A 27,921-nucleotide genomic window follows, 5' to 3' on the forward strand; every position below is an offset into this window, starting at 1 on the left:
ATTTCTGCTGCCACGTGTCATATGGCACTGTAGCTGGAACAGTGCCGTTCCAACTACAGTGCCGGCCCGGTCCCTTGCCAAACATAGCTGTTAGTTCAACCACATGGGATCAATTAAAACTTTTGTACTTTACTGATATTTATCTTTCTAATAGGACAAATTAACTTTCGGAATTTAATTATTCAAAATATTGTGGAATTTCAATATAATTTAGATTTCTTCCCACTATATATATATATATATATATATATATATATATATTGAGCTTATTCTAATTTAAAAAAAATATATTTTGATATGACATAAAAGAAAATGTAATTTATGTTTGAATTGTTGATTAATATTTTTATTTTGAGAAAAAAAAGTCATAAAACAAAAAATTTAATAAATGGAACCATTATTTTTTTCCCATTTAACACACACATAATAATAATAATAATACACAATGATATTGTCTTGAAAGAAAGAGAGGCAACCTCAAAATTAGGTAGGACTTTTAGAGTGTAGGGGATATTTCCTCGTATATCGACATCAACCAAAGTCCCTTTTGCTTAGCTGCCTCACATGATTCCTCCTAATCATTGTTAGCTTTCTAGGCGACATATGTTCCATGTTGCAATCCAAGGCAAAAGGTGGAAGATAGAAGATAAAGACAGAGAGGGAAGGGAGGGAGAGCCATGCTTTTTCCTCCAAATTAAACACCTCAATGTGTGCCTATTATTAGGGCATCCAATGCAACTCATTTGATGCCACAAAAGTCCTTCCACACTTCCTTTTGGATGTTGACCTCAGCTTTTGTCTACTTTACTCCCAATATCTAGTATCCCCATTTAGTTAACACCCCTTTATAAAGGTGCATGTCGGCCGGGTTAAAATTACGAGTAGCAATTCATGTTTGTATGTTGGGTTTTGGTCATATTGAGTTGTGAGTAAAAATATAAATATATATAGTTAAACGGGTCAAACCCCTCAACTTTAACATGCTGATTTTGTATTGGGTTTGTGTCGGATTCTCGTGTGATGGCAAAAAAATTTAGCCCAAATGTTGCGTGTCGGATTTGAATTATATCAAGGCGTGAATATGTATAAGACTATATAAGTTAATTATAGTCTAACCAACTTAATTAAACGGGTCAGGTCCTTCAACCATAATTTTTTAATTTCGTGTTGAGTTCATGTCGAATTCATGGATCGTGCCAAAGATTCTCAGCCTGAATTAATATATATATAATGATATAGCTAGCCAAATTTCTCAAACTTTCTAAGTGTACTTCAAAGACATAAGGAGAATGCTTAAGTGGTATAACTTGTATTATAATTCTCATACAAACTTGTGTGACAGTTTACATGAGTACCACGTGACACTAATAAGCTATCGGTTCAATTGAAGAAGGTTCCAGCTAGAGTCGATATGGACAATTGATTGAAGACACTCGTATTATCCTTAATAGTATCCAATCTTGGGTTGTAGGGCATGTTGGGCGGGAGGCAAATGAGGCGCGGCTCATCGTCTTGCGAAGTTTGCCCTTGGCCATGATGAAGAACAAGTATGGATAGAAGAAAATTCCATGTGTATTTAAGACATTGTACTTGCTGAGCAAGAGTCTATGGACTGAGTTTTTTAATGAAAGAATGACCATTTAAAAAAATAATAATAATAAATAAAGCTATCAGTTCAGTTTAATTATTTAATGATTAATATAGTAAGTGCCACGTAAGCAATCAGACAGTTTAGAAAAAACTTAAAAATAAAAGAACTCATAATATTCTGGGAAAAGGTGGTGAATGCTTTTATTCACCAGACCTTATCCTACTTTTGAAAGTGGAAATTTTGACTTTGTGGAGTGCTGAAAATTGTGATATTTACAATGGCTTTCATCTAATTAAATAGAGAAAACAACATGAAAAAGCTCTTCCACCAGATAATAGTAACTGTACTACTCAATGTTCATTCACTTTGAATTTGACATGGAAATGTGAGTTAACTTCCATGGCCAACACCTGCATTAATGCCCTGCAGGTTGCAGCTTACCAACATCTGCATTATTGCACTGCACTATACCATATTAACATGTATAGTTGTTCTGGGTCTGTTTAAATAGTGTTTTACACTGTTTCTAAAATCGTGCATTTTTAAAAGAACAACATACATTTGACCCACAAAACTACGGCCAAAATTATACCTTCTCTGTATAGGAGTAGAGAGAGAGGCAGAAAAAATCATATTTATTTATCTGTTTATGAAAAAGGTAGGGAAATTGATGAGTTAACTTCATTCATTGATGATTTGGACAGGCAGTGAAAACAAAAGGAGAACAGATAATTAACCATAAGTTTGAGGTGGTCTGTCACTCCCTGCTTGTGGTTGAGAGGAAGAGAGACAAACATGCAAATATATATATCCAGCATAACTCTTCCCTACTCCCACTATTTCCAACAATTTTTTATTTTTTATTATTATTATTATTATTATTATTTTTTTCTCTCTGCCATAATTCCTAGGCATCCTAGGTGGCAACAGGCAAGCAAGCACATAGTACCTACACCATGTCATGTGCTACATTCATATCTCATCAACATATTTGCTGACCGAGTGTACACTATTTGTTAAAGTGTTTTGATATGATATAAACATCAAAGTCGTTTTTATGTTTTTTAAAAATGGGTTGTGTTTGGGATATTTGCTAAAAAAGTGGGCTAATAGGACATATCATGTAATGCCCGATATATTCACTCGGTCAATAATCGAGTTCGATTAGGCGTATCATAAGGGATTTACCTTTTTTTGTTGCTTGGTGGATATTAGATCAAAAATGATTATTGAATTAGGTATAACTAATTTCTGTTAACAATTATTTTTTATCAAATAGATTGACTCTCTGGTCAAATTTTGTGTAATTAGTAGTAAGAAGGATTCCATTAATCTTATTTATCCAAATTGTATTTGTTAAAATGACTCAAAAATTATCCCATTTATATTTTAGTGACTTACATGATAAATTTCACGTGGATCCCTATTTCAAGCCCAACACTTAATGCGCTTTTAGTGAGTTCAGCTTTTGCAGACCAAGCCCAACTATAGCTGCAGAACGAGGAGGGGTACTTCTCCCATGGATTGCACTTTGAGGACTGGATTCAGTTCAAGCTGTTTTAGCTCTGTGAATCTGCATATTTTAGCAACCAATCCAAAAGGGTATTCACAATTTTCCTTCTTATGTACCAATTGTTTCTGTTTGTTATGATAAGCTGTTAATTCTGACATGTGAAAAAGCTTCTTGGTATTGTCTTCAAGTGTGTTCTTTTTGTTTGTATTAGTAGTGTTGTTGTCGTTGTTCTTCTTTTGAATCTTGAAATTGAAGGGTTTGGGTAGGATTTCTCGAATCAGGCTTGAATTTTCTGTAATGGGTCATTCAGGGACAGATAATATCCAAGAAAATTTGAACCCAGATTGGGAAAAAGCGCTCTATCAGTACGAACATGTCATATCCTCTGGGAATGAGGCGATGCGAATAAAGGGCACAATTAAGCTAGCCCATCTCGCTGAACATGCCCCTGAAAATATATTAGCCTGTGCCATACCGATCCTAGCCGAACTTCTTAGCAATGGACCTTCTAATAATTCGAGTCAGCCAATTCAAGAAGCTGCTGTATATTGCTTAAAATGTATTGCTCGTCGAGGTGATGGTGGGTTGGAAACAGAGATAGGGGAATCCGGTGCCATACAATCTATACTGAGGTTATTGCCAGATTCTGATAATGGTTTTCGGAGAGTTATGATAAAATGTTTGTGGATTCTTGTCAATTTTAGTAGTATGAATCGCGAGATAGTAGCTAGAAATGGTGGACTGGAAATTATCATCAATATGTTAAATTTATACAGGGATGCTACTAGGGGGTACTTGTTGGAGATTCTGAGTGCATTGACATTGTTGAGAGAGGTTAGGAGGGTCCTTACCAGTTTAGGAGGCCTTCACTTTCTTGTTGAGGCTGCTAGATGTGGTAGCATGGTCTCTAGGGAAAGAGCTTGTCAAGCAATGGGGTTGCTTGGGGTTACAAGACGTGTGAGGCGTATGCTTGTTGAATTAGGTGTTATACCGGTGCTTGTTGAGTTGTTCAGAGATGGGGATAGCAGTACAAAACTTGTTGTGGGTAATTCTCTCGGTGTGATCTCCACTCATATTGATTACATTAGGCCTGTTGCTCAAGCGGGGGCAATACCTTTATATGCTGAACTTCTTCGGGGACCCGAACCTATTGGTAGGGATATTGCCGAGGATGTGTTTTGTATACTGGCTGTTGCAGAAGTGAATGCAGTTGAGATTGCTGAGCACTTGGTCGGGATTCTGAGAGAAGGTGATGATGAAGCAAAGGCTGCAGCTGCTGATGTTTTTTGGGATCTCTCAGGTTACAAGCACACGGTATCTGTTGTGCGAAATTCGGGTGCAATTCCACTTCTAGTTGAGCTTTTGAGAGAGGGAAATAGTGAAGTTAAGGAAAAAGTGTCTGGGGCTATTGCCCAATTGAGTTATGATGAGGCGGATCGAGTGGCACTTGCGAATGCGGGAGTAATCCCGTTTCTCATTGAATTGATGCATGATGACTCTGAGGAAATGAGGGATAATGCTGCAGAGGCTCTTATCAATTTCTCTGAAGATCCATTGCACTGTAATAGAATATCTGAAGCAATTGATATTCCTGCTTTCCAAAATATGCAGAATACGCTAAGTCGGATTCGTGCATCTGAGCACATGGTTAGATCTTTGAGACGGATTCGTGCTTCTGATGAGCGCATGGTTAGATCTTTGAGACGGATGAGCATTGACCAGCTTACTTGGGACCCAGATCGTGTCTAATTGTTCAAATGGTATCCCCTTTAATCTCAACTCTTTTATCAATTTCGTACATAGTAGCAATGTATATGCTTTTCTTTGTCCCTTTGTTTTTCTTTCTTTCTTATCTTTTTCAAAGAGCTAGTGCCTTGTTTGCATATTGACGTTCAAACTGCTAGGGTATATATTTGCTGCCTTGTGGGTTCAAAACCTTGTTGGTGTAGGGACGTGGGGAGCTTGATGTTTACATTGTATACGGTTTCTGAGATCAAATGTACAAGTTATAAGCATGATGTAATGAGTTATATTTTGCGCCTAGTTTTTCTTCTGGATCTATTCCATAAATCAAATGATTATAATTGAAATCATTTGTTTGAAATACATATTGCAGCTACTTCTGTTGAATAACTATGGGGCCTGTAGAGTGTAGACCCATAACTCTATATTTTTTGAATTGTTAATTGCATTACCAATTAATTATCTTCTATTAGTGAAAAAACAAACAAACAAACAAACAAACTGAATTCAGAAGAACAAGACAGCGTGAGCAAGGGGAGTGGCACCACAGCATTTACAGATCTAAGCTGACAACAACCTTAAAAGCCATGGGAAATTATAACTTAGTTCAATGTGACCTATCAAAAGAAATAAAGGAAAAAATAAACCAAGGTCTCTGTAAACTTTTTATTACATGGAAGCCAAAATGTTCAAATGAATTGCTTACTGTATGATTGTATTGAGCCAAAATGTTCGCATGCTGAGCTTCTTCTGAATTTCAAAAGCATTATTGTACTTCTGATTAGGAGAATCAAAGCATCTTTTTATCATCAGTTTGTCCTCTCCATTTGCTGAAAGCTAAGTAGATGATCAAGCAGAATTTCCAGAAGAAAAAAGGAGAAAAGAGAAGTACAGGGTGGGGTGTGCTTGGAGCGCCAGCTTTTTGACATATGAAGATCAAGGATTATGTTGTAGGGAAGATGAGTTATATATTTGCAATAACATCCAGGAGTGGTAATGGTTTTTGGTATTTAGTTGCTGATCTTATCTAATTTGTGATGAAGAGATTACTAGGTATGATAAACCACACTTCTATTACACCACTATCCTGCTTGCTGATGTGGCAGTGTTAATTAGCGACGGGACTCTTGCGAAATGAGAAAGAGTCACCGAAAACCATTGGTCTCAAGAAAACCTCGTATAAAGAGTGTATCTCAAAGTTTACCTTATTTTTGGAGGGAGCGACCATTTTTAATGTGAAAGAGAATTAGCCTTTGGATGCTTACCACATGGCGGACTGAAGATGTCTGATCAATAGTGCAGTTATTTTTTATGTAGTGAGAGAGAAGTATTATATGTATTACTAAGTCATGCAAATTTGAGTGTTTCAACTTCATGCTTTTTATGTGTGTAAATGCAATTTGTTGAGAAAATAAATCATCTGAAACAACCTACGAGCACAAACCCACTAGATGAATAACTACACCATTGATCAGACAACTTCAGCCCACCATGTGACAAGCTTCCAAAAGCTATATTCTCTCTCACGTTGAAAAGGGTCACTCTCTCCCAAAAAAAAAAAATGTAGAATTGATTATAGCGTTCACCATTGATCAATTTAGTGTTGATTACTTTTATTAAAAAATTAAAAAAAAAATGGCGACTTTACTGTGGTAGGGTAATCACAACTATCCAAAATTCATGAGAAGGAAATTCATATTATTGTAGTTTTTTTTTAGTTTAATTTATTGTAGATTACTTTATGAAACATTCCAGGAAAGTGAAATAAGAAGCTACAACTACAAGGTTATAACTTTCTTTTTAAAAAAAAATTATGTGACCATTAGGTTATCTTATTTTGCTAGATGTGGCTATCTTAATTAGATAAGTTACATTCCCAAAGGGTAACTCAATCGGCTAGAGACCACGTCTTTTGAAGCGGAGATCACTAGTTCAAATCCTCTCCCTTCTTGTGTGGACATATCAAAAAAAATATATATATATATATATATATATATATATATATATATATAAGCCACAACTCACATACATCTTTAAATAAATACTCACAAGTTGTTTGGGAAGTAAATACAAGGCACTAAATTAATAATAGACCAAAAATTGGGTGTTAATGTTATGAAAGATGACCAAATAATTGATTTGTCCAAATAGATATGTCCGGTCAAGTGGGCGGGTTGTCCAAGATCTATTCTGGCAGGTGAGCTTGTAAAGACTCTCTTACATTTATTGCCCGAATTGCTAGCAATTTGAATATCAAAATTACCAAGAATCTCTATCCGAATTCTCCCGAGTAATGCTATAAATCATACTTTTATTCCGCCACTATCTTACCTTGCCGATGTGGGAGTGCTAATCAACCTTTGATTTTTTATTTTTTCTTTAACAAGGGCTAATTGACATGTCACGTCACGTCATCAAAGTGGAATAGTAGTATAATAAAAATACAATTTCTAGCATTGCTCCTCGAAGTTACTTGTATAGGTGAGGGTTATAATCAAAATAAATACTTTTTATTATTTTATTTTTTTTATTGCCTTTTATTGTCATAATTGTTAATTCTACCATGTTATCTTGTATAAAGAAAAGAGTGTCTAGCATGTGCATAATATTCCTTCTCCTCGTCCTCAAGGTCACAATCCGAGAATTTCTTCTTTTGATCTCAAGATGATGAGATGGTTTGGCAGACTTGTTCTTGCTAGAGAGTTACATACTATGGTTTTCCCAATGGTGAGCTTCTTTTTGTAGGTAATTAATTTCCTCACCCACAAAATTTACTATTTGCAGTCGAAATCACAAAAGGTTCCTAGTCATTAAAAGCAAGCTCAGAAAAGTTTAAGATAAAAAATTAAAGTGTCTTAAGCGGGGGTTAAAAGCCAAGACAGGTTTCTCAGCTTGCACAACTACTCTCCACTCGATCTGACCACCACTCCTCACCTTCATCCATTCTCCGCCGGGAGTGAGCCCCACGTGCCATCCAGAGAAAGTAGATTTGGATTTTTCCAACTCACATCTAATTTCCTTCGTCCTTAGCCTCCTCAGCCGTGTTGCACCATCATCCTCCTTGGCCTTCACACTATCCTCCCCTGTCTGCTGTGTCTCAATGGGCATCCCATGCGTCACCACGTGGCCCTCATGAGCCTCCATAAGCCTGAGGACATAAATTTTCCTTTTTATCTTTCTTTTTTACTTTCATTTTCACCGATCAATTACACGAAAAATACTTCGGGTACTACAACCCCTTACAAATTTATGTAGCAGTTAACATGAGTGCTACCTAATGTCACATAGGCTAAATAATTAAGCAACAAAATTTGACAGATAAATTTAATTTTTTAGTAACCTACACGATAAATATTATAATAAAAATTACAGAGGCTCTTCTGAAGGGGAAATATTGAGATTAATTAAAAGTTAGAAGATAATTAGGAATCTTCTCTCTCTTACCTTCAAATCCTAGTATTTTTCTCTTACAAGTTGGAATCGTAGTACTTGAAAAATCCTACAGCCCAGCTCATCAGCCATCACCTCAACTAAATTAGTCAAAACATGCATGTGATGAGGCCATGGAGTTAGTAATTAAAAATTTTCGACTGTACAAAGTAGTGTTATTTAATAAATAATACTTGACTTATTACTTTAATTAATTGACTTCATGTCAAATCATAAATAAAAATAATTAGGATAAAATAATAAGAAAAAATTGGTGGCTTTGTGTTATAGGGCACAATACGTTGAACCCATGAAAAGGGGATCGCCAGCTTAGTCTTCAAACCCCATAATCAAAGGCCAGTTTGAGTAATATATAGGCAGGTTAGAGTTGCAGAAAAGTCTATAAATATGCTGAGCTTCTTATTCTTCACAGGATTCTTATAGAATTATAACATTTGCACCTTCTTGAAAACCCCAGCTTCTTCTGTCAAGCATTTTTCAAGAATATGAAGGTAAGCCATCTAGTCTTGGAAACAGTACTGTTTCTTTATCTTTACGGCCGGGGACGGAATCAGGGGGCAAGGCGTCATGGCCGTCCCTCCTCCTCCTCCCTTATTCATGCTTTGGCCCCGATGAAAAATCTTGATTCCATCCCGGTTTTCGGTTTATTGTGATGCATGCATATTAATGTTAAAGAAAGGTAGCTAGCACACACCCTCTTCATAATTCACCCAACAAAAAGAACTTGCAAAACTCCTTCACCTAGCTTCAAACTAAATGTCGATTACACTTTTTAACTTGAATTTCTATTAACAAATCAAAGATTTACAAAACTTCATTTATATTATCTGATTTACGTTTTGCAGCAAAAGATAGTCATTAAGGTGCAAGTGGTCTGTGACAAATGCCGGACCAAAGCCTTGAAGATAGCTGCTGCAGCAGATGGTACATATTCCTATAATCTTAACTTCGTTTTTGTCTTTCACCTCTTATTTCAATTAAATATTTTACTTGTTAGGCCTCACGTTTGAGCCGACACATGAGGGCCGAGAGAGTGTACGTAAAAATATTGATTAAATGATTAAATTTATCCCTTCCTTCTAGTAATCAGGAGTTTATCTTCCAAATTGCTTATATTTTCTCTTGGCTTATATATAGGCGTTGCGTCAGTGGCACTAGAAGGGCCAGAGAGAGATCAAGTGGTGGTGATTGGAAATGAAGTTGATGTATCTTGCTTGACCAATTCTCTGAGGAAGAAGGTCGGCCATGCGAGCATAGTAAGCGTGGAGGAAGTCAAACCAAAACCTAAACCTGAGGAGAAGAAAAAAGAAGACGATGGCAAGAAGAAGGACGGAGACAAAGACAAGAAAGATGAAAACAAATGTCCATGTCCACCACCTATGTGTACATGTCCACCACCTTGTTACCAACCTCAGCTCGTGTTTTATGATCGTGATCCCTACAACCCAACTTGCACCATCATGTGACCGCAGGATGGAGTAAATCTGATTCTCTTTTTTCTTTTTAATTAGGAGAAACTTTACTTATATTCCCTGAAGTGTAAGCGATTTTATAATTATAACCTCGAAATTCAAAAATTATTTTGCAATGTCAAACACCTTAGACTCACCCACGGTCTAGATTGATCCACCCACGAGCATGCCTTGGGTCACCATAATTTTCACTTTTTTTAGGGGCCAGGGGATTTTAACAAAAAAAATTGTGAAATTAGATGGGGCTGAACACATGAGATACCGGCATTACAAATTTTTAAAATTCGAGGGTGTGATTGTATATTCGCTTATATTTCAAGAGGTGTAAGTGGAGTTTTTCCTTTTAAATATCTTTCTCTGTAACTTATTTGTTTAGCTTTCATCTGGCATTATGAGATGTATATCTTTTTTAAACATGTTACGTATAATAGTTTATGTTACCTAGTAATTAAATTTGCAGCTTTCAGAATTTATTTTCTTGTATGATATTAAAATATTCTTCAATAAAAACATCAATGATTAGGGCCATATTAAGTCACATCTATTGCTTAATTAAGTGTTGTTTTGTTGAGATCAATGCCAAAGAATTATAATCAACTTTATCTTTCGAATTTGGATTTGCTCAAGTGTTGGTCTAGCTAAACTAAGTTGTTGGGGATGGATTTTTGGCTATGATATTATATTAAATCACTGTTTGTTCTAAAAGCTTAAACTTATATGAATATGTAAATTTAATCATTTAATAAATACTTTAACAATCTGGAAGTGATATTACAAGACTAATTAAATTTTGAGTCAGAAGTTCTCTCTCCCTTACAATTCGATTACATTCTCCCAAAAATTTGAATCTCTAAAGTTGAAATCAAACCCAGACAATTTGGAGCTAGAGATTGCTAAATCATTAGTACTTAATCATGAAGCTTCAGTTTGAGCTCCAACATATAGAATATTTAAGAGAAATGCTAGCTATATACTATAATTCTATCTACTATTCATCCAACATGGCTGACATGGCACTCTCAACGAACCCTTAGATTAGTTATTGTTAAATAAAAAAAATCCAATGGTCAATTTGAAGTGCCACGTTAATATTGTTGACTTTTACAAATCTTAGTAATAGTTGACTTAAGACATTACAAAGGTACGTTTGGACCCCTAAAAAGTGGATCTAATTAATTAGCCCTTTAATCCCATATCTAAAGGCTAGTTTGGATTGCTAACAGCGGTTTATATTCCCTACCCACCAATTTGCACTAGCATGTGATGGGATGTACTTCACTAGCCATAGTTGGATAAATCTAATTTTTTTTTTTTGTCATTCTTTTGTGGCTTCTGGAATTCCTTGACTTGTATGATATTAAAAAATTATAAAATAAAAATATGGGAAAAAAATGAAAAATTAGTTTGGGTGGTTTCATCAATTTGTAATTAACTCATTGAGGTATAAAAATTGGTTGGAAACTCTTTATGAAAAAACACAACAAGGTCCATGAACCTAACTTTTGTCCAAGGAAACCTTCAGAATGTCATGTTCGAACTACCGGCCCACAAGGCCATGGAGATGGTTCAGCTAGAAGGTTGTATAATATTTAATTGAAATGTAAGGTGAATGATGGAGACATGATAAAGGTGAATGAAAGAGATAAGGTTTGAACTCTGGCCCTTTGCTTTGAAAATTGATACCATGTTAAATAACTATTTATTTCAAAAGCTTAAGCTCATAAAAACAAATGAATTTAATCATTTAATTTATATGATCACACCCCATTTAGTTAAAGAGGATACCCACAACCACCCCCCGGCAAACCACTCTAAGCAATCTACTATAAGGGTTGGCTAAACTACCATATATTTTGAAGGCGATTCAACCATCTTCATTTAGTCAAAAAAAAGCGATTTGACCACCTCCATTTAGTAAAAAAAAAGTGATTCGACCACCTCAGACAGACGAGAAGGATAAATCTTTGACCATATTGCCTAACACAGTTTTGTTACTCAGTAAATTTGGAGGGGTCTAGTATTCATCGACTTTTGCATGATATTTAAAAATTAGTAAATAACAAGCATTAATGTTAGTAACATGATTGACATGAATATACCGTGTGGATTACTTTTATGTTTTCTGGGGATGCTTAAATCTTCAAAGAATCAGAATCAATTCTCCATATTCGAATCTAGGGTTTATATAAATGTTGGTCTACCTAATTCATTGGCCTTTTTATGTAAAACAAGTGTCAATTCACACTTGTAAAGAATTGAAGAATCAATTTGGTAAAAGCCAGCTGGTGGCTTCTGAGAAAAACCATAAATCAATTGAAAGCATCATGCAAAGATTCAAATCCCTAGTGCAGCTATGGCCCCAAAAAATGAATAAAAAACATCCATAGTTTACTTGTTTTTTAGACTTCAAAGTTCATGAATTGATCACATGCAGTTTGTTTCAACCATGCATTCACACTTGCTAGCCGAATGTTATTTTGGCAGCTGGAATCTAAATTTAGATGAAAATGTACTTAAACTGTCTCTTTAATAAATGATTTAGGTTCTCTTTCTTTCGACATAAACACTTTATTGTGCTCGAAAAAACTTAACCAACCCTAAAATATTACAATTGTAGATATCTAAAAGAAAAATGGGTAATTATCTTTTTTCCCTATCAATTACAACGCATTATCACTTTGCCCTCATGAACTAACAACTCTACTACTCGACCGTATCAAATTACCATTTTGTGCCCAAAACCCCCATTCCGTCAGTCAAAGGCGTTAACTCAGACGGTCAACCCGTCACGTGCACCCCCCACATGCCATCTTGAAATTTTCTATTCCACATTTTTCTCCCATCAACTACAACGCATTGTCATTTCAAGATAACATATGGGGCGCACGTGATGGGTTGACCATCTGAGTTAACGCCTTTAACAGAATGAAGGTTTTGGGCTCAAAATGATAGTTTGATAGGGTTATCGAGTTGATTCTAGTGAGATTTTCTTTCCATGTACGTTGCGGTTGTACTCCCGTCCCATGCAAACGAACAATTCTATAAACTTCAAAGGTGTCTCGGTCGCACCCTCATTCAGACTAAAGTTGCAGCTAAACTCCTCAACAATTCGTCTGCACTCTAGACAGGAATGCAGACAGGTTGTTTGGTCCTTCAACCAAAACAGTTCGGTTGCACTCTCGTTCGGACGGAAGTTGCAAGCCTTTATGCTTAGTTGCACTACTACATCACTTTTTAAATTTTTATCTTTAGATTTAGCAGCAATAATTCCTTGAAATTAGTTCCTCATGACCTCGAATTTTTAAATAAATTAGATTTTTGGTGCTGGACGTGTTGCTCAGCAACTGCTTCGGGATTATCCGAGGAATGTTTGGTCGTTTGGCCCCATTGAAATTATTATTATTATGAGCTCCTTTACCAACACTTGTTTGCTAGAGCTACCATGACAAGCCTACATATACAGAGGGTTTTATAGGTAGCTTCACCAAAGCTGCCTTTCATGGTTCCAAATGGAGGAACCGCCACACAAGTATCAATTTTCTATAGCCCTCTTGCTTTCATGCCATTTCCATCCAACTACTCAAAGACAGACAGAAAATTTAAGAGAGAGAGAGAGAGAGAGAGAGAGAGAAGGGGAGGGGGGTAGGCTGGGCTGGCCACTTCAAAGTGGGGAGACAATGGGAGAGGTATTGAGGATTGTCCCATTTGGTGGATACTCTTTCTCTCCTTTCCATAAAAAGGGCTCAATCAAAAAGAAATCAATCCCCGAGAAAATTATTCCCTCTTCTAAGTTCTAACTAGGGCTCTTGTCCTGTCTGCTCTACTAAAGCTCCTTTCCACTTCTCTTTGGACTTTCCTTCCCACCCTTTTCTGCCTTAGAACTCCTTTTGCCTCCTCACATATAACTTCACCTTTCTAGGACTTTGCACCTCTCTGCGACGAATTTTCATCATTCAGAATCTATTTTAGGCTAACATACCAATGTCCTGACTCTTATATATAGGAAGGACTAAAAGACATCCAAGCCCACCTCAGAAGGCACCATATTAGTCTCATAAGCACATTTCACTTCTCCAATGGGCAGGCAAAGCTGTGATGCCCCTTGCTTGCAATCCTCCATTGCTCTGCTGCAAGAGAGGTTTAGACTACTGCAGAGAGCAAAGGAGATGAGAGAGGCTAGGGAACTCTTAAGGCTGTTATCTGAACCGGAGCGGGTCAAGCCAGCCGTGCATTATGATCCAAGCAGGTTGTTTTTCCACTCTGAATTGATCCATTCATCTAGTAAGCATACTGCTCTCCAGGTCAAGGAGACTCCATTTTTGGCTAACTTAAGTTCCACAGAATCAGTCATGGACAGAACAAGTAATTTTGATGATTCAGATGTTGACACTTCTCTTCATCTGTGAAAATTTTACAATGTTAGCTCATTGCTGATTCTCATTTTTGTTAATTTGTTCTCAATCTTTTACTTCTTCCATGGGGCTGTTAAGAATGGGAAATACAAACAGCAATGTAACAAGCGTTACTTTGACTATTATGATTCATCTTCATGTTGAATAGAGTCATCATCATCCTCCGGTCCCCTTGGGAATGCATCGTCATCATATTCTGTACCATCAGCGTCCTCATCACCGCCCACTTTCCTCTTCATGATTTTGGGAAACAAACGAGTCACTTCTTTGGTCCCCATCATTGTCTCATCATTGTTTATCCGTTCAAATCGAACAGCACTGACCTTTCTGGCATTTCCAGCAAGTACCTGCACCAAATACAAATTGACATAAGCATTACTCTGTTAAAGGCATCTATTCAAGATAAGCCCATTTTCACTTTTTACATTCTGCTCCATTGCTGAGAGATTGCAAAAGAAAGACGCAAAAACTTGGAGTCTTATAAAAGGTATTGCTTGGAGAGGCTGTTCTAATATTCCAACTTCTCTGTCTCTTGCAGTTGCAAAGAGAAACCAAAAAATTTACGTATCCACCTGTAAAACTTGGCTAAATTTGGTAAGAGATATCCTCTTCATCTAAGACCCTACTTTTTTTTTGATAAGTAAACATTTGATAGTACACGGATCTAAGACCCTCTTATAAATGGTTGGGTGGAAAATACAAAGATGATGATGCTTCAAGAGATACATGAAGCCCATCTGTTACTAATTTTATTAACCAAGAAAATGAAGTTAGTAATCATCATATGTTATGTGATGTCAATCTTAAGATTGCATTCCCTGGATTCCATTTACTATTGACTCAAAAGGCTTGCCAAACAATTCCAATCTTGTACTTAACCTCTCCTTAATTCTCATTAACAACCCCAGATCATCTGAAAAAAAAAATCCTTTCTCCTCTTTTTTTTTTTTTTTTTTTTTAAAAAAAAGCACTCAACATGACAGAAGCTTATTTTACTACTGTGACCTGACCATCAGAATGGCTTTGGTTTGAGATTTGCCAAATCCTGATTCTGCCCAGCCTGAGGCATGAATTGAAGTTAGACAAGGCCACTCACTACTGACTACAGAGACTCAAACAAGGGAATATTGGACTGACGATGCAAAAAGAAAATTCTATGGCACGGGTCTCTGTCATTCAACTATACAAACTCTGGTAGTTTAGAAAGTAGATTTTCATTGTGCATAATCTTGAAAATGTTGATTCTAATGATTTCTCCAAAGAACTGCAAGCGCAAAAGAACCCAAACCATACCTCAAGTTTAAATATTTGACACTTTTCTTTTTGATCCTGGTGGTCAGATTTAGACTCGTCATTTTCTTCTCGATTTTCCCTTTCAAGGACCACTTTGATGCTCTCGCCTGTTCGAGGAATATAACCAAATGCTGCACATACAAAACCTGACACCGTCTCATATTGATAACCCTGTACCACCACAGGAGAAAAATGAGTTCAATAGAAATTTGACAGTGTAATGGAAAATACATGAATACTACAAGATGAACGTGTTTAACCTATGCATTATAATCTAGATCTGAGTAAGGAACCCAAATAAGAAAGGAAGAAAACACGGTTTATAAAGTATATGGTAACGTTGTCCATTATAACAGTGAATGCATGATTTTCCATCACATACATGAGCAATTGAAACACTGTTTCAGCTCAGATCATAAGTCATAATCAGAAATATCAGGCAAGTTCAAGTATGGCGGTGGCTTAAAGCTGCCTATGCCTATGATCCATTTGCATTGGCATGATGGATGTTATAGAGAAGCCTACACTCCAAAACGAGGCAAAACCGTGACATGCTAAACCCGTAAGAGAACCAGCGATCACTATTATCAGGCTGCATAAGATCAAAAAAGGTCACAGATTACTACATCATGTGCAGAGTCTATTTCCAGTTATGATGAAGTATTAGCAGGATTTGGTACAATTTTGAGAACGATCTATCCTTAAATTGTTCATCACCATGGGTACAACCATTCGCAATATGTTACATGTACTGGTCAAACAGACAGACATTTACAAAGAAATGGCTGGATTAGGTCGATACCTTCAGCCATCAGTAATTGAACTAGAGAGACCAGACAAGAAATGGTACAAGCACTGATACTTTAGTATACAAATCAGTAAAAAATATATAGCACTTCAAAAAGAATGGGGTATAGCTAACACTTTACTCATCAGAATAAATAATTAAATCAATAGATATATAACATACCTCTGGCATCTTGATATTTAGATCTTCAGAGAGCTGATCAATAGAAGTGTTTGCATCCACATCAAATACTCCCTCTGCTCGCATTACTATGTAGCCAGTCTTTTTCTGAATCTCCTCCTATTATATTGCAAACAAAATAAGAACGAGATTTTGAAAATAAAAATCAGCATGTCAACGACAGTATAAATTGTTATGTCAGCAACCAGCGCACACCTAAAAGCCATAATTACATCCTACCATGAAGTTCTCCCAAGATACAAAACTCCATAATAATAGCAAAACCGTTTACAAGCAGATGTCTGAATTTTTAGCAGCTTGTGCACCCACACCAAAATTTAAGGTCATAAAACTACTTTAACGTTTGCAATATGTTTGATAAGTATCATTTTACAACTGGGGAATGCTTGAACCCAGTATTGAAACTTGATGCAACAATGCCCAGAGCAGAAAAAATCCACCAATTATTCCTCATGACAAATCAAACATAGACTGCTAAACTATCAATTCTCAAGAGAACATTTTATTGAAACTTGACGCAACAATGCCCAGAGCAGAAAAAATCCACCAATTATTCCTCATGACAAATCAAACATAGACAGCTAAGCTATCAATTCTCAAGAATACATAAATGTTCATAATATCCACAGAAATAAATTTAGGTGCCTCTTGATTCTTCAACTAAAGTCAATTGATACAACAACGCCGAGCAGGAAAAGGCCACCTATTATTTCAAGATGTATCAAACATGGAATGCTAAGCTATCAATTCTCAAGAGTTGTGTGCTTCTTGAATCGTCAACTAGAGTCAATTGGCAAAGACATCCAAGAGAGCCAGGTGACAATTAATTCTGGAATTTTATATTATACTAAATACCAAAATTTTCAACTCTTCAATCGCAGTCTTGCATTTAGATTTTTGTCCAAAGCCTTGCAATCACAATAATCATGAGAGAATACAGCAGACACTCACTGAGAAAAACAAAATCTAGCAATCTTCCGAGTTGAATTAAAAACTGCACAGACAATCAATAGTGGGCTTCTCTTTTCTTCTAGCTGGAGAAAAAAAATCCAGTGAGCTTTACCTTTGAATCATTTTCGTCGAAAATTTCACCAACAATCTCCTCAACCACATCTTCCAGGGTTACAATCTGTTTGCAACATGAACAGAAATTAATCTACATTAAGGTTGCAGGCACATTGTGTTGCTTCATTTGTTGCAAAATTGATCATGCAGACTTTAAACAGAAAGGAACTTAAAACAAACCAAGAGTTAAGTCAAACTTTATGATCAAATATCAATTACTTAGGGGTAAAAGCTCATTTATCTTTTATTGCATCTTGGAAAAAAATTTCTTTTCCCCCTTTTATTTGTCAAGTAAAGACTTTTTCAAAATCATCAAAAGGTGGAGCAAACAAGTAGGCGGGAAACATACAAGAGAAGTACCAAAGAGAAAATTTGAAATCTAGATGGTGACAAAATCCAGAAAGCAATGTCTACATGACAATAGCAAATTTTAGAGTTTCATGTCAGGAACTTCATATTGGTTCAGATACTAGCATCTCTGTCTCTACTAGCTACTCATTTGCCTTTTAGTTTTTTTTTTTTTTTTTTTTTTTTGTTAAGTAATAATCAAGTTTTATTAAACTCATTTGCCATTTAGTTCCATGGATTAGTGTCAAACAGCAAGATTCGGTACCAATTTTTTGGATTCAGAGATGAAGGTGTGTACATACTCCCACAGTTCCACCATATTCGTTAAGAACAACAGCCATGTGAACCTTCCTGATGCGAAACTCCCTAAGAAGATTCCAGACTGACATTGAATCTGCAGAACCAATAATATGACGATTCATTTGACATTTTATAACTAGGACACACACACAAACATATATATATATATTAAAAAAAAAAAAAAGTTGAGTCTGCTAAAAGTAGGTGGTGCACACTGATAATAACTAGTAACTAAATTCAATTTAAAAAAAAAAATAGTAGACAGATGCCTGCAGTTCAAGCCATAAGCAGGGTCAAGAAACTTGCAATGTAACTTCCGTAAAATCTAGGAGCATTCTATTCTCTTCTTTTGCTCTGCTATGCATGAAGAGACATTATTATGCATATTAGTCCAACCACAAATTGACATAAAAATTAAAGATTACCAGGCACAAAGTATGCGGGTTTGTGAGCCATATCACCAACAGTAGTACTTTCTAGCAGCTCACCCTTCAAAATCAAACAGATAATAATTCTGCACACTATGAGATTGTGGCACACAATCAATGAAGAAGCAATTGAAACTCAAAGCGAGAGAAACAGTAGAAACTGGCCAACCTTCTGAACATAATCCAGCAGATCCATTGCATATGCAATACCCACTATATTATCAACACGCTGCTCAAAAACAGGAACCCTAAGAACAGAATTTTTTTTTAGCATGGTAGCATATTGCAGATTAAGAAAAAAGAAGGATCACAGTACAATCACAAAAGGTGTCAATGTACCTTGAATATTGATGAGTCACCCACAAGTTATGAAAATCTACAAGTGTTGCACCGGTATCAATTGCAACCACATCTACAAGGGGTGTCATCACCTCTCTAACATGGGTATCTTTAATCTCCAATACATTTTCAATCATATCCTAAAAAAGAATTTAGAATAAGAACACAAGCCAAGAAAAAAAAAAAAAAAACTACAAAAATTGAAAATGATTACTGGAACATAGTAAAGTAGTGTAATAGTTAACAGAAGGCAACTTAATTTTTTTTTTTTTTTTTTTTTTTTTTCTCTTTCTTTGATGGGCAGAAGGCACATCAGTATGTGATTGCAGAAAGCCAAAAAATGTGGCATAGCATGTGTACTTCAAGCACAATACTTTTCTAAATGAGACTCGTGTATGGACATGAAATAGGGTAATGTGCTACATGGTCAACTTCAGTTCATGGAAAATTCCCCTATTCAAATTCATCTTAAATATGTAAGCCTGCCTCTGACTCTTTTAGGATGCCAAAAGATAGATCTTATTACGGGGATAACATGGTCATGTGGGTGTAACATTGCCCGCGCCTCTCCCAGTAGTTTGGGCAATGGCAACCACCCAAATTCGGTTTCTAAACACCTTCAAGTAGATTCCATCTATCTACACAAATTATGATGGAAGAATAAATTACTTGATGATAGATGCATTACATTGATCAATTTTCTTCACTCTTATCATTCAGAAACTGCAATGCATAGTCATTGTATCAAACAAAAGAATATTAAAAGCAACAAATACACTCAACATAATCTTACTCTATTACCTGTTCTTCCTCCTCTATTGCCCCACTCAATTCTGCCCCTCGCAACATCAGTTTCAACTCCTCTTCAGTTACATATGGCTCGCTAATACAATAAAATTTGACATAGATCAAGTGACGACAAAAACTTTGTCAGAGAACATTCAATAAGAAACCCATTAATAACAATTTCAATAAAAAATTGATTCACAACAAATGTGCAATTTCCTTTAAATTGAACATCCATTGATATGCTACCTTCCCATACTGAAATTTGGTTTTGGGGGAGCAGAATAACAATGGAGTTACCCAAGTGATAAACTTTTTTAATAAACAAGCTACATGAACTGAGGTTCTTCCTGTTGCTAACCATACATGGTCGGAATATAGCAGTAAGGATTATTTTACTTGTTTACACTGACACTACCTGGAAAAATAAAATAAAAAAATAGAGCTGTAAAATGTTTTCCTGTTGCACCATTGACCTTCTTAAAACATAGTCCTTTTGTGCCATTTTATACCTAAACAACCACTATTTAAGATGAAAAATAAACATGCTTTCAACCTACCCTAGAACCTCATTATCCAAATTCTGATCTTGTATGAATTGTGATGCGAATTATCACAGGCATGTATGAATTCTACAGAAAACTAGCGACCATCAAAATAAAAAGTTATCATTGTCAAATCACACCAGCAAAACACCAAATGAATATTTTTTCTTATCTGATATATATGATGTTCTTTTATTTTTTTGTAAACTTGGTTTATCTCATGGAAATGAAAAGCCAAAACATATATTTCTACATATAAAGCATCACCATTAAACTAGAAAACCTAATAAACTTTTTGAAAAGATGCATGGGGTAAAAGTACAATATCACAGGGAAGTTGTTGAGAGATCAAGACGAGGTTAATAAAGCACACCTTCTTCCTTTTAAACCAAGGATTTTTAGCATCCCCATAGATAAATATGTAACAACTCTTCCCACTGGGTATAATACCAAGGAAAGCCATGCCACTGGTCTGACCTAGAAGCATTGCAAATAAAACCTTGTCACATAAACCAGAAGTTGGTGGCATCCGCTAAGCACAAATAAGTGAACAGCTAAAACAAATAATGAACATATTTAATTATACATTTAAATGTGAATTTGGTTATTTTGAAAAAATTAAACTCCCAAACTTACCACAAACCTAGCAACCTCGGTGGCATTGTGAACAGCAATACTTTTTGGAGTGATCTCTGTGAGAAGCAAAATGGCTACCTAGTATCATTAAGAAGGGGAAAAAAAGATATTCAGTATCCAGTCTATGAGGAAGGTATACTGAAGCAAAATATATATTTCCCTGCCTCTATGTATGCTTTGACCTGCTAACATATTGTTCGGATTAGGAAAACATAAACCAAGTTAGCATTTTTAACATCCCATTTTTGTACCTAAACAATATTCAACATGTAAAAAAGCAACCTCCTGAATTAAGCTTGAAAAGACCAACCTTCTTGCTTCATATGATACCAAAATAAAAGTTCCCAATTTTTTTTCTATAGCAGACCCCAAAATCTTAATAAGCATCTTTATAAATAGAGTACAAAGTTCAATGCAAAGACTTGAGCCATCTGTTAATGTCAGGTAATAATGTGTAAACAGAGTCACAGTTGAACACAAGAAAAGGCTAAGAATGGATAAAGGGGAAAAATTGAAAAAGGGTAGAAGACAAAATTTTAAGAAAAACAATTTTTATCATCTATTAAATAAATATAAGGAACTATCAACTAAAAATTTAGCTCCTGCCTTTTACCATTGCTAAGTTAGCAAGTCTATAGAATTGCAGGTACTAATATAATCAGAGAAAAAAAAAGAAAACAATTGTCAACAACCTGATGGGTTTGGATTTGTATGATATTGTATCATACAGTCTTACACACTCATTCTATGTTATGAGTTTAAGTCTTCTTTTTTTTAAGTAAACACAACTTATTAAAAAATGCAAAAGGCGCCACCTAAGTGTTAGAAGTTTTGGTCTTCAAGCCATTTACTCTAATCAAACCCCTAACCTTCATAATAAACTTATATTTATCATACAAGGATAACAGAACATACTGTCATTACTCCAGTCGCTGCACTCACACCAGCTTCACCAAATATTGCTGTTGCAGCTTCAGTGACTAAGGCAGTTGCTCCAATATTGACGACACTGAGTACAAAAATAAGACCCAGAATGGTAAAGAATTGTTCAAATTCAAGCTAAGAAAATCAAATTTTAATGCTGAGAATCACAAAAAGGTCAATACGTTGTGCCAATAAGTATGGTAGTTAGGAACCGCGTGACATCACTACGAAGCTTTCTGAAGACACCATTTTCAGGCTCCTTTTCAGCCAATTCACGCACCTGAAACAGACTGATATCAGATGACCGATTACACTTCAAGATCATAATAGCCTAGATTATTTACTGGAAAAGAGCAAATCCAATATATATACACATATAAGAACCCAGAATTAATTTTCATCCCAACATATCTGTCACGTGGTTAAATAAACTTTAACTGGGTATCACATTCTAAAAGATTAGGTAGCTTGGAATCAAGGAATTCGTGTTTCAAACACAGAAAAGAAGGCAAACTATTAACTAGGCTAAGTCTCATGTGCAAAATTGAGTTTCTTACTAAATGAAATAAGTAGCTTTTAAGCAATGAAGTAGAAGGGCCACAATGCAGAATAAATCTTAGAGTCGATATGCACATGTAACCATAGCAACCAACATAATACAAAATAAAATGAATACTACAGTTTTTGCCTTACTTAATGAGACAACATTCCAACTACAAATACTATGCTCGTTAACTTCATAAAGAGGGCAATCTGAAACTTGCATCAACTCAATATGTTACTTATTTACTAATATTAATTCTAAATCTAGGGGGAAATGCCTTGATTGATTGTGACAATAGTCGTTATTAGAAGTCAGAACACATAAAATTACTCAGTACCAGGCAATAAAGTACGTACCTTCCAAGGCCAGAGCGTGGTAATTGAAGTCTCCGCCATGGAGAAAAACGCTGAAAGTCCCAAAAGCGCTGCCAAAATCAGACCCTGCTCCTTGAAAACCTGAAGAACCTGTAACGTCTTTGGCCATGCATTCCTCAACGACAACATGCTCCGCCCAATTACCCCATAACCAGCATTCACCAGACCTTCCATCGCAAAGACTCTCTTACACCCAAACACCAAAACCCCACAAACAATTGCCGCCAAAATAATCCCACGCTTCACCGACTCTCTAACAAAGTCTAAATTCACACCGTAAACCGCATTTTCATCGCTCAAACTCTCAGTATCTTCGCCTACAAATTTCAAACCAGCTCTACCTGCAAAAGACGAGTCGTTTACTCGACATCTAGCACGGAAATAGCTCCTAAAACCACGAGGACCTATGCAAGTTAACACTAACTGAGACGGGTAGCCATTACTTTTCTCCAAAATCTTCATCGGCATTCTCATTTGCCGATTGGAAGGCACCAAATACAATGATTTTGTGCCAGAAACTAACCTGTGTGCATTGAAAAACGACGATTCAAGTGCCATATCCATAAATTACACCCCCAAAAATCAAAATTTGAATACGACTCAAAACCCAAAATTCAACACCAAAACGCTAATGCGTACCTAGGATAAAATTAAATTATAATATTTCTAGACCTCAATCCGACCCAAAATCGAAATTCAATGCCAAAAAAGTTATGGGTATCTTAGGATAATAAAATTAACTAAGAATACTGCTGGTACTTTATAGCTGACAACTATAAAGTAATAACACAAAAGCACAAAAAAAGCGAAATTTTTATGCTTTATGTACAAGGACTGTGATTCTCCTTTCTTATTCTTTGGGTTGAGTTCGAATTTGTGGTTTGGTGGGTAAAAGGTAGGGAAGCTAGGGTTTTAGTCGGAAATTTGAAAGGGTGAGATAGAGGAGAGATGGGAGTGGAAGGGTCATGGTTGAAGAGAAATCCTAGAGAGGGGGATGTGGTGAGGTTGGGATTTGTTCAGCAAAATGTTGGTTGTTGGAGAGCTTTGGGTTTTTTTTTTCTTTTTTTCTTTTTATTTTTTGGCAGGAAAGAAAGGAAGGCTTTTGTTGGCTTGAAAAATGAAGCAGAGTTTTGGAAAAAATTTGGCTCTTCTGCAAGTCGGGGGAGAAGCAAATTTGACTGACATTGTAATTGTATGAATCATCTGGCCCTCAGCCCAACACCAAAAAAAAAAAAAAAAAACAAAGACAAAAATCCAATGACCCCAGCTAGCCCAGGTAAATGTTTTCTGTTTTTGAGACTTTTATATTGGAGTTTTTATGGTGTTTACTGTTTAGGTCCCTGCAATTTTCAAGGAATTGAGTCCACATTTTCAAAGATTCAGATCTTTCATTCAAAATAAACGGTTTGAATTTAGCCATGCAAGTAATAGAATAATAAGAAAAACAAAAGTAATATAGCAAAAGAAATTAATGGATGGTCAAAGCATCCCTTAAGATGGTTTGTCATTCCCCTCACTTTTAAGGTGGCGGTCAACCACCCAAGAGTGTGGTTAGGGGTGGACCGACAACCTCTAAGAAGATGAGAGACTATCACCCCAAGGTGAGGGGGTAGTTGGCCACTTGAGCTTGAGCACACTACCCTCGAGTGATTTGAAATTAGTCGCACCATCTTCAAAGGCTCAAGGCTAAGCCCTATGAGTTTGGGGGAGTGGTTGGCCACCTGAGCACACTACCCTCGGGTGATTTGAAGTTATTACACAATCCTCAAGGGTTCAAGGCTAACCCTCGAGAATTTGGAGGGTGGTGCAACTACCTGATGACTTATGGGTGGTTTTGACTACCCTTGATGGCTTAGGGGTGGTATGAGTGACATGACTACCCTTGATGATTTTGTTGTGGTACAATCACATCTATGGGTTTGGGGGCTTGCCAATTATCCCTTCACCTAAGGGGTTGGTTGGTCACCCCATAGAAGTTAGAGTGGTTCAACTACAATTTCACCTTTTGAGATTGGCTGACTACCCTTTAAAGGGTGCTAGGGTGGTCAGGCCATCACAACCATACCCATGGAGTGACCCATTATCCCCTCAAAGAGTAAGAGGTGGTTAGAATATGACTGACAGTCTTTGACATGATTTGCAAATTTGATTCAAATCTAATGGTCTAACTCATTTAAATGAAGAGGTTGTGTTATAATTGACCTATATAATCTTATACATATGCCTTAACATTACTCGACAATAGTTAGGATTGACAATTTTTTATACGATTTGCAAGCCCAACACAAACTAGTGAGTTCGGGTTGAGCCTTGAGGGGTCTAACCCGTTTTCGGACCACGCCAACCACACCATCAAAGGGTAAAACAATAGTAGACCACTCCTTTAAGGGTATGATTCTTAGAATTGTAAGGGACCTCAATCCCTCTTTGATCCTCTAGGATGATGTATTATTATGGGTTTGATTTATGTGAACTTTATTTCTCAAAATAAATAAAAAAAAGAAAGTGCCCTATGATTAACATGTTTTGACCCAGCGGTAATTTGAAATTTATTTTTCATTTTCTTCGTTTAACTTTATATTTAAGATACACTCATCTTTCTCTCTTTTCTTTTTCTTTTTCGCCAGTTTCCTTTTGTCTTTGTAAATTTTCTACTAGTGCTTGATAAATTCTCCAGTTCATCACATGCCTTGCATCGAGTAATCATATGCATTATTGTTTTCATTTTAGGTCACTAGATGTACAATAAGAACATGTGAGTGCACTTAGAAGTGCTAACAATGCCATCAATATTATTTCTGTCCATCCTCAACAAAGTATATCAAATCATATTCAACTCTTTTCTGACATCAAAACATCACCTTTATACTAACACCAGACAGAATAGGCATTGAGTAGAATCAACTTTTCAATTGCCCAACTGTTACATATAACCTACCACTCGACGGCATACTATTAAACATGAGACATTTATGCACACTGAGTGTTAAATCACCAGTTTTCCCATAAGCTTAAACTTATAGGAAGAAGTAAATTTAATCAACACTTTAACACTCCTTCTCGCGTGTGGACTCAAATTCCTTTTTAATATGTGAGACCCAACAAATAAAATATTTGATTTAAATGGAGGTAAATTAACGGAGTCAAAATTCGATCTCAGGACCTTTGACTTTGATACCATGTTAAACTACCAGTTATCCCAAAAACTTAAACTTATAAGAAGAGGTAAATTTAATCAACACTTTAACACTAAGAGAAAATTGTGAAGAGGAATAAGAAGCCATTAATCAAGTTCAGATCACAAACAGGCTTCATTTCAAGCATAAAAGTTACTCTTATCAATAGCTATTATTAATCTAAACATAACAAGGGTACACCACCTGTAGGTAGAATATGCCTAAAACACAGAGCAGCCACAAACTAGATACCAAAATCCCAATAATTATGTTTCAGCATAGTTCAACACAAGATCATAAAGCCACTGAATTTTCGTCATTGTCATCTGCTTCAGTTTTCAACACTGAAATTTGACCTCACAGTATACTCTGCCACAAGTAGAGCAAAAGATGATGACTTGTTTTCAAGCAATCTTGTTGGAGAATCAAATTCCTCGATAAGCCCTGCACCAAGAAGTGAAAGAAATCTGCTAAACTAAAGGATTATAATGAAATAATGCTAACCATGAAAATACCACCGGAGCAGGAACTACAGGATTAAGATGAAACCAGAAGATAATACTAACCATTTTTTTTTTCTAAGCAAGTACAAGGGGAAAGGGGAATGGGACATACTAACCATCATTTAGAAGGACAACCATATCACTATCAAGAACGGAAGTTATCCGATGTGCAATGGTGATGACTGTACAGTTGGAAAAATGTTGCCTCAGAGTTTGCTGAATCAGATTATCCGTAGCCGTATCAACGGATGCAGTAGCTTCATCAAGCACCAATACCTTACTTTTCTTGAGTAGCACACGGCCAAGGCAGACCAGCTGCCTCTGACCCACACTCCAATTCTCTCCATTCTCGCTAACTGCAGCACCCATATAAATATAAGCACTAAATTTCCACAAGATTTTGAGATATTCTACTTAACGTCTACACTAGAGAAGCTGAAAAGACAAACCTGCAGAATCAAGTTTTCCTTCTTTCTTCCTAACTTCATCTCCAAGTTGACACTTATCCAGAGCCTAATCAATTAGAGGAGAAAAATTAAATAAAATAAGCAGGTGCCACCAGTTGACTACAAATCCTATAACCAGTTCATGTTTAATTTATGAGGAAAATATAGCAAAGAGAAAATTCTTTCAACCACCATAGAAAAAAAAACCAACCCACCTCCCAAACTTGTTCATCTGTATACTCTTCAAGTGGATCCAGGTTGCTTCGTATAGTCCCCTCAAACATGGTTGGATCCTGAGGGATAATACTTAGTCTAGACCGCAAATCATGCAGTCCAATCAAGGAGATGTTAATGCCATCTATCATTATTTGACCAGCAGCAGGTTCAACAATTCGGAAAAGTGCTTGTATAAGAGTTGATTTACCACTGCCTGTTCTCCCTACAATTCCAGTTTTCATTCCTCCAGGGAAAGTGCATGTGAGACCTCGCAATACAAGTGGCATTTGTGGGGAATAACGAACCTACATTGAACCCATTATCATTAATTACTATACATTGCATAAAAATTAGTCATCAACAACCCCATATAGAACATTGTGCCTTTTTGGCAGTAGTTAAAAATAAGAACTGAAAGTACCTGCAGATCACGAATATCAACTTCTCCATGCGATGGCCAGGAATAATCTGGCTGATTTTCTTCAATCACAAGAGGTGGCTCACTCGGGGATAGAAGTGTATTGAAACATTCTCTCTACTGATATAATTTTGTTCTCCATATCACAAATATTCCATACTACAAACATTTGTATCATGTTTAGATTAAGTCCATATGTCACAGATAAGCCAGCAATCCCTTCAGAGAAAAAGGAAATCAGAAAACAAAGGAAATTAGAAAGATATAAATCATGTTCATTTAACAATTTAAATCAAGCAAGAAAAATTGTTAACATGATACTGGATGGGAAATGAGAAATGCTACATTTACCAAATTTTCACCTCAAAAGTTGGTTCTCAAGTGATGTGTCACCATCCCATGAGATGGTGA

The 27,921-nt window shown here is 36.1% G+C and overlaps 3 protein-coding genes and 1 pseudogene across 6 annotated transcripts; 2 read left to right on the plus strand and 2 right to left on the minus strand.

Annotated features, from left to right (window-relative positions):
- Window positions 1–3,061: 3,061 nt before the first annotated feature.
- LOC132176655 (vacuolar protein 8-like) lies at window positions 3,062–6,328 on the plus strand. Of its 4 annotated transcripts, none has more exons than XM_059588925.1 (2): window positions 3,062–4,864; window positions 5,705–6,328. In XM_059588925.1, exon 1 carries the CDS (start codon window positions 3,402–3,404, stop codon window positions 4,851–4,853), a length of 1,452 nt encoding a protein of 483 aa, XP_059444908.1. In that variant the 5' UTR covers window positions 3,062–3,401; the 3' UTR covers window positions 4,854–4,864; window positions 5,705–6,328. The 4 variants fall into 4 exon arrangements, with proteins under 4 accessions (XP_059444908.1, XP_059444906.1, XP_059444905.1 ...); XM_059588923.1 differs by having other exon boundaries at window positions 5,661–6,327; XM_059588922.1 differs by having other exon boundaries at window positions 5,633–6,325.
- A 2,314-nt stretch (window positions 6,329–8,642) lies between these two features.
- On the plus strand, window positions 8,643–10,197 carry LOC132176377 (heavy metal-associated isoprenylated plant protein 47-like). Its single transcript, XM_059588568.1, has 3 exons — window positions 8,643–8,788; window positions 9,143–9,221; window positions 9,435–10,197. Exons 1-3 carry the CDS (start codon window positions 8,783–8,785, stop codon window positions 9,761–9,763), a joined length of 414 nt encoding a protein of 137 aa, XP_059444551.1. The 5' UTR covers window positions 8,643–8,782; the 3' UTR covers window positions 9,764–10,197.
- Window positions 10,198–14,102: 3,905 nt separating this feature from the next.
- Window positions 14,103–23,818, minus strand: LOC132176576 (DUF21 domain-containing protein At1g55930, chloroplastic-like; the record flags this gene model as incomplete). Its single annotated transcript, XM_059588825.1, is given in 14 exon segments — window positions 14,103–14,528; window positions 15,475–15,645; window positions 16,445–16,561; window positions 17,526–17,591; window positions 18,178–18,269; window positions 18,601–18,664; window positions 18,773–18,851; window positions 18,943–19,082; window positions 19,744–19,825; window positions 20,647–20,750; window positions 20,910–20,987; window positions 21,825–21,918; window positions 22,016–22,113; window positions 22,734–23,818. Coding segments are annotated over 14 exon segments (1,992 nt in total). The 3' UTR covers window positions 14,103–14,303.
- Window positions 23,819–26,018: 2,200 nt separating this feature from the next.
- LOC132176581 (ABC transporter C family member 3-like) overlaps window positions 26,019–27,921 on the minus strand; it is a 6,667-nt pseudogene continuing 4,764 nt past the window's right edge.

The sequence above is a fragment of the Corylus avellana genome, chromosome ca3 (assembly GCF_901000735.1).
Source record: "Corylus avellana chromosome ca3, CavTom2PMs-1.0".
Classification (NCBI taxonomy): domain Eukaryota; kingdom Viridiplantae; phylum Streptophyta; class Magnoliopsida; order Fagales; family Betulaceae; genus Corylus; species Corylus avellana.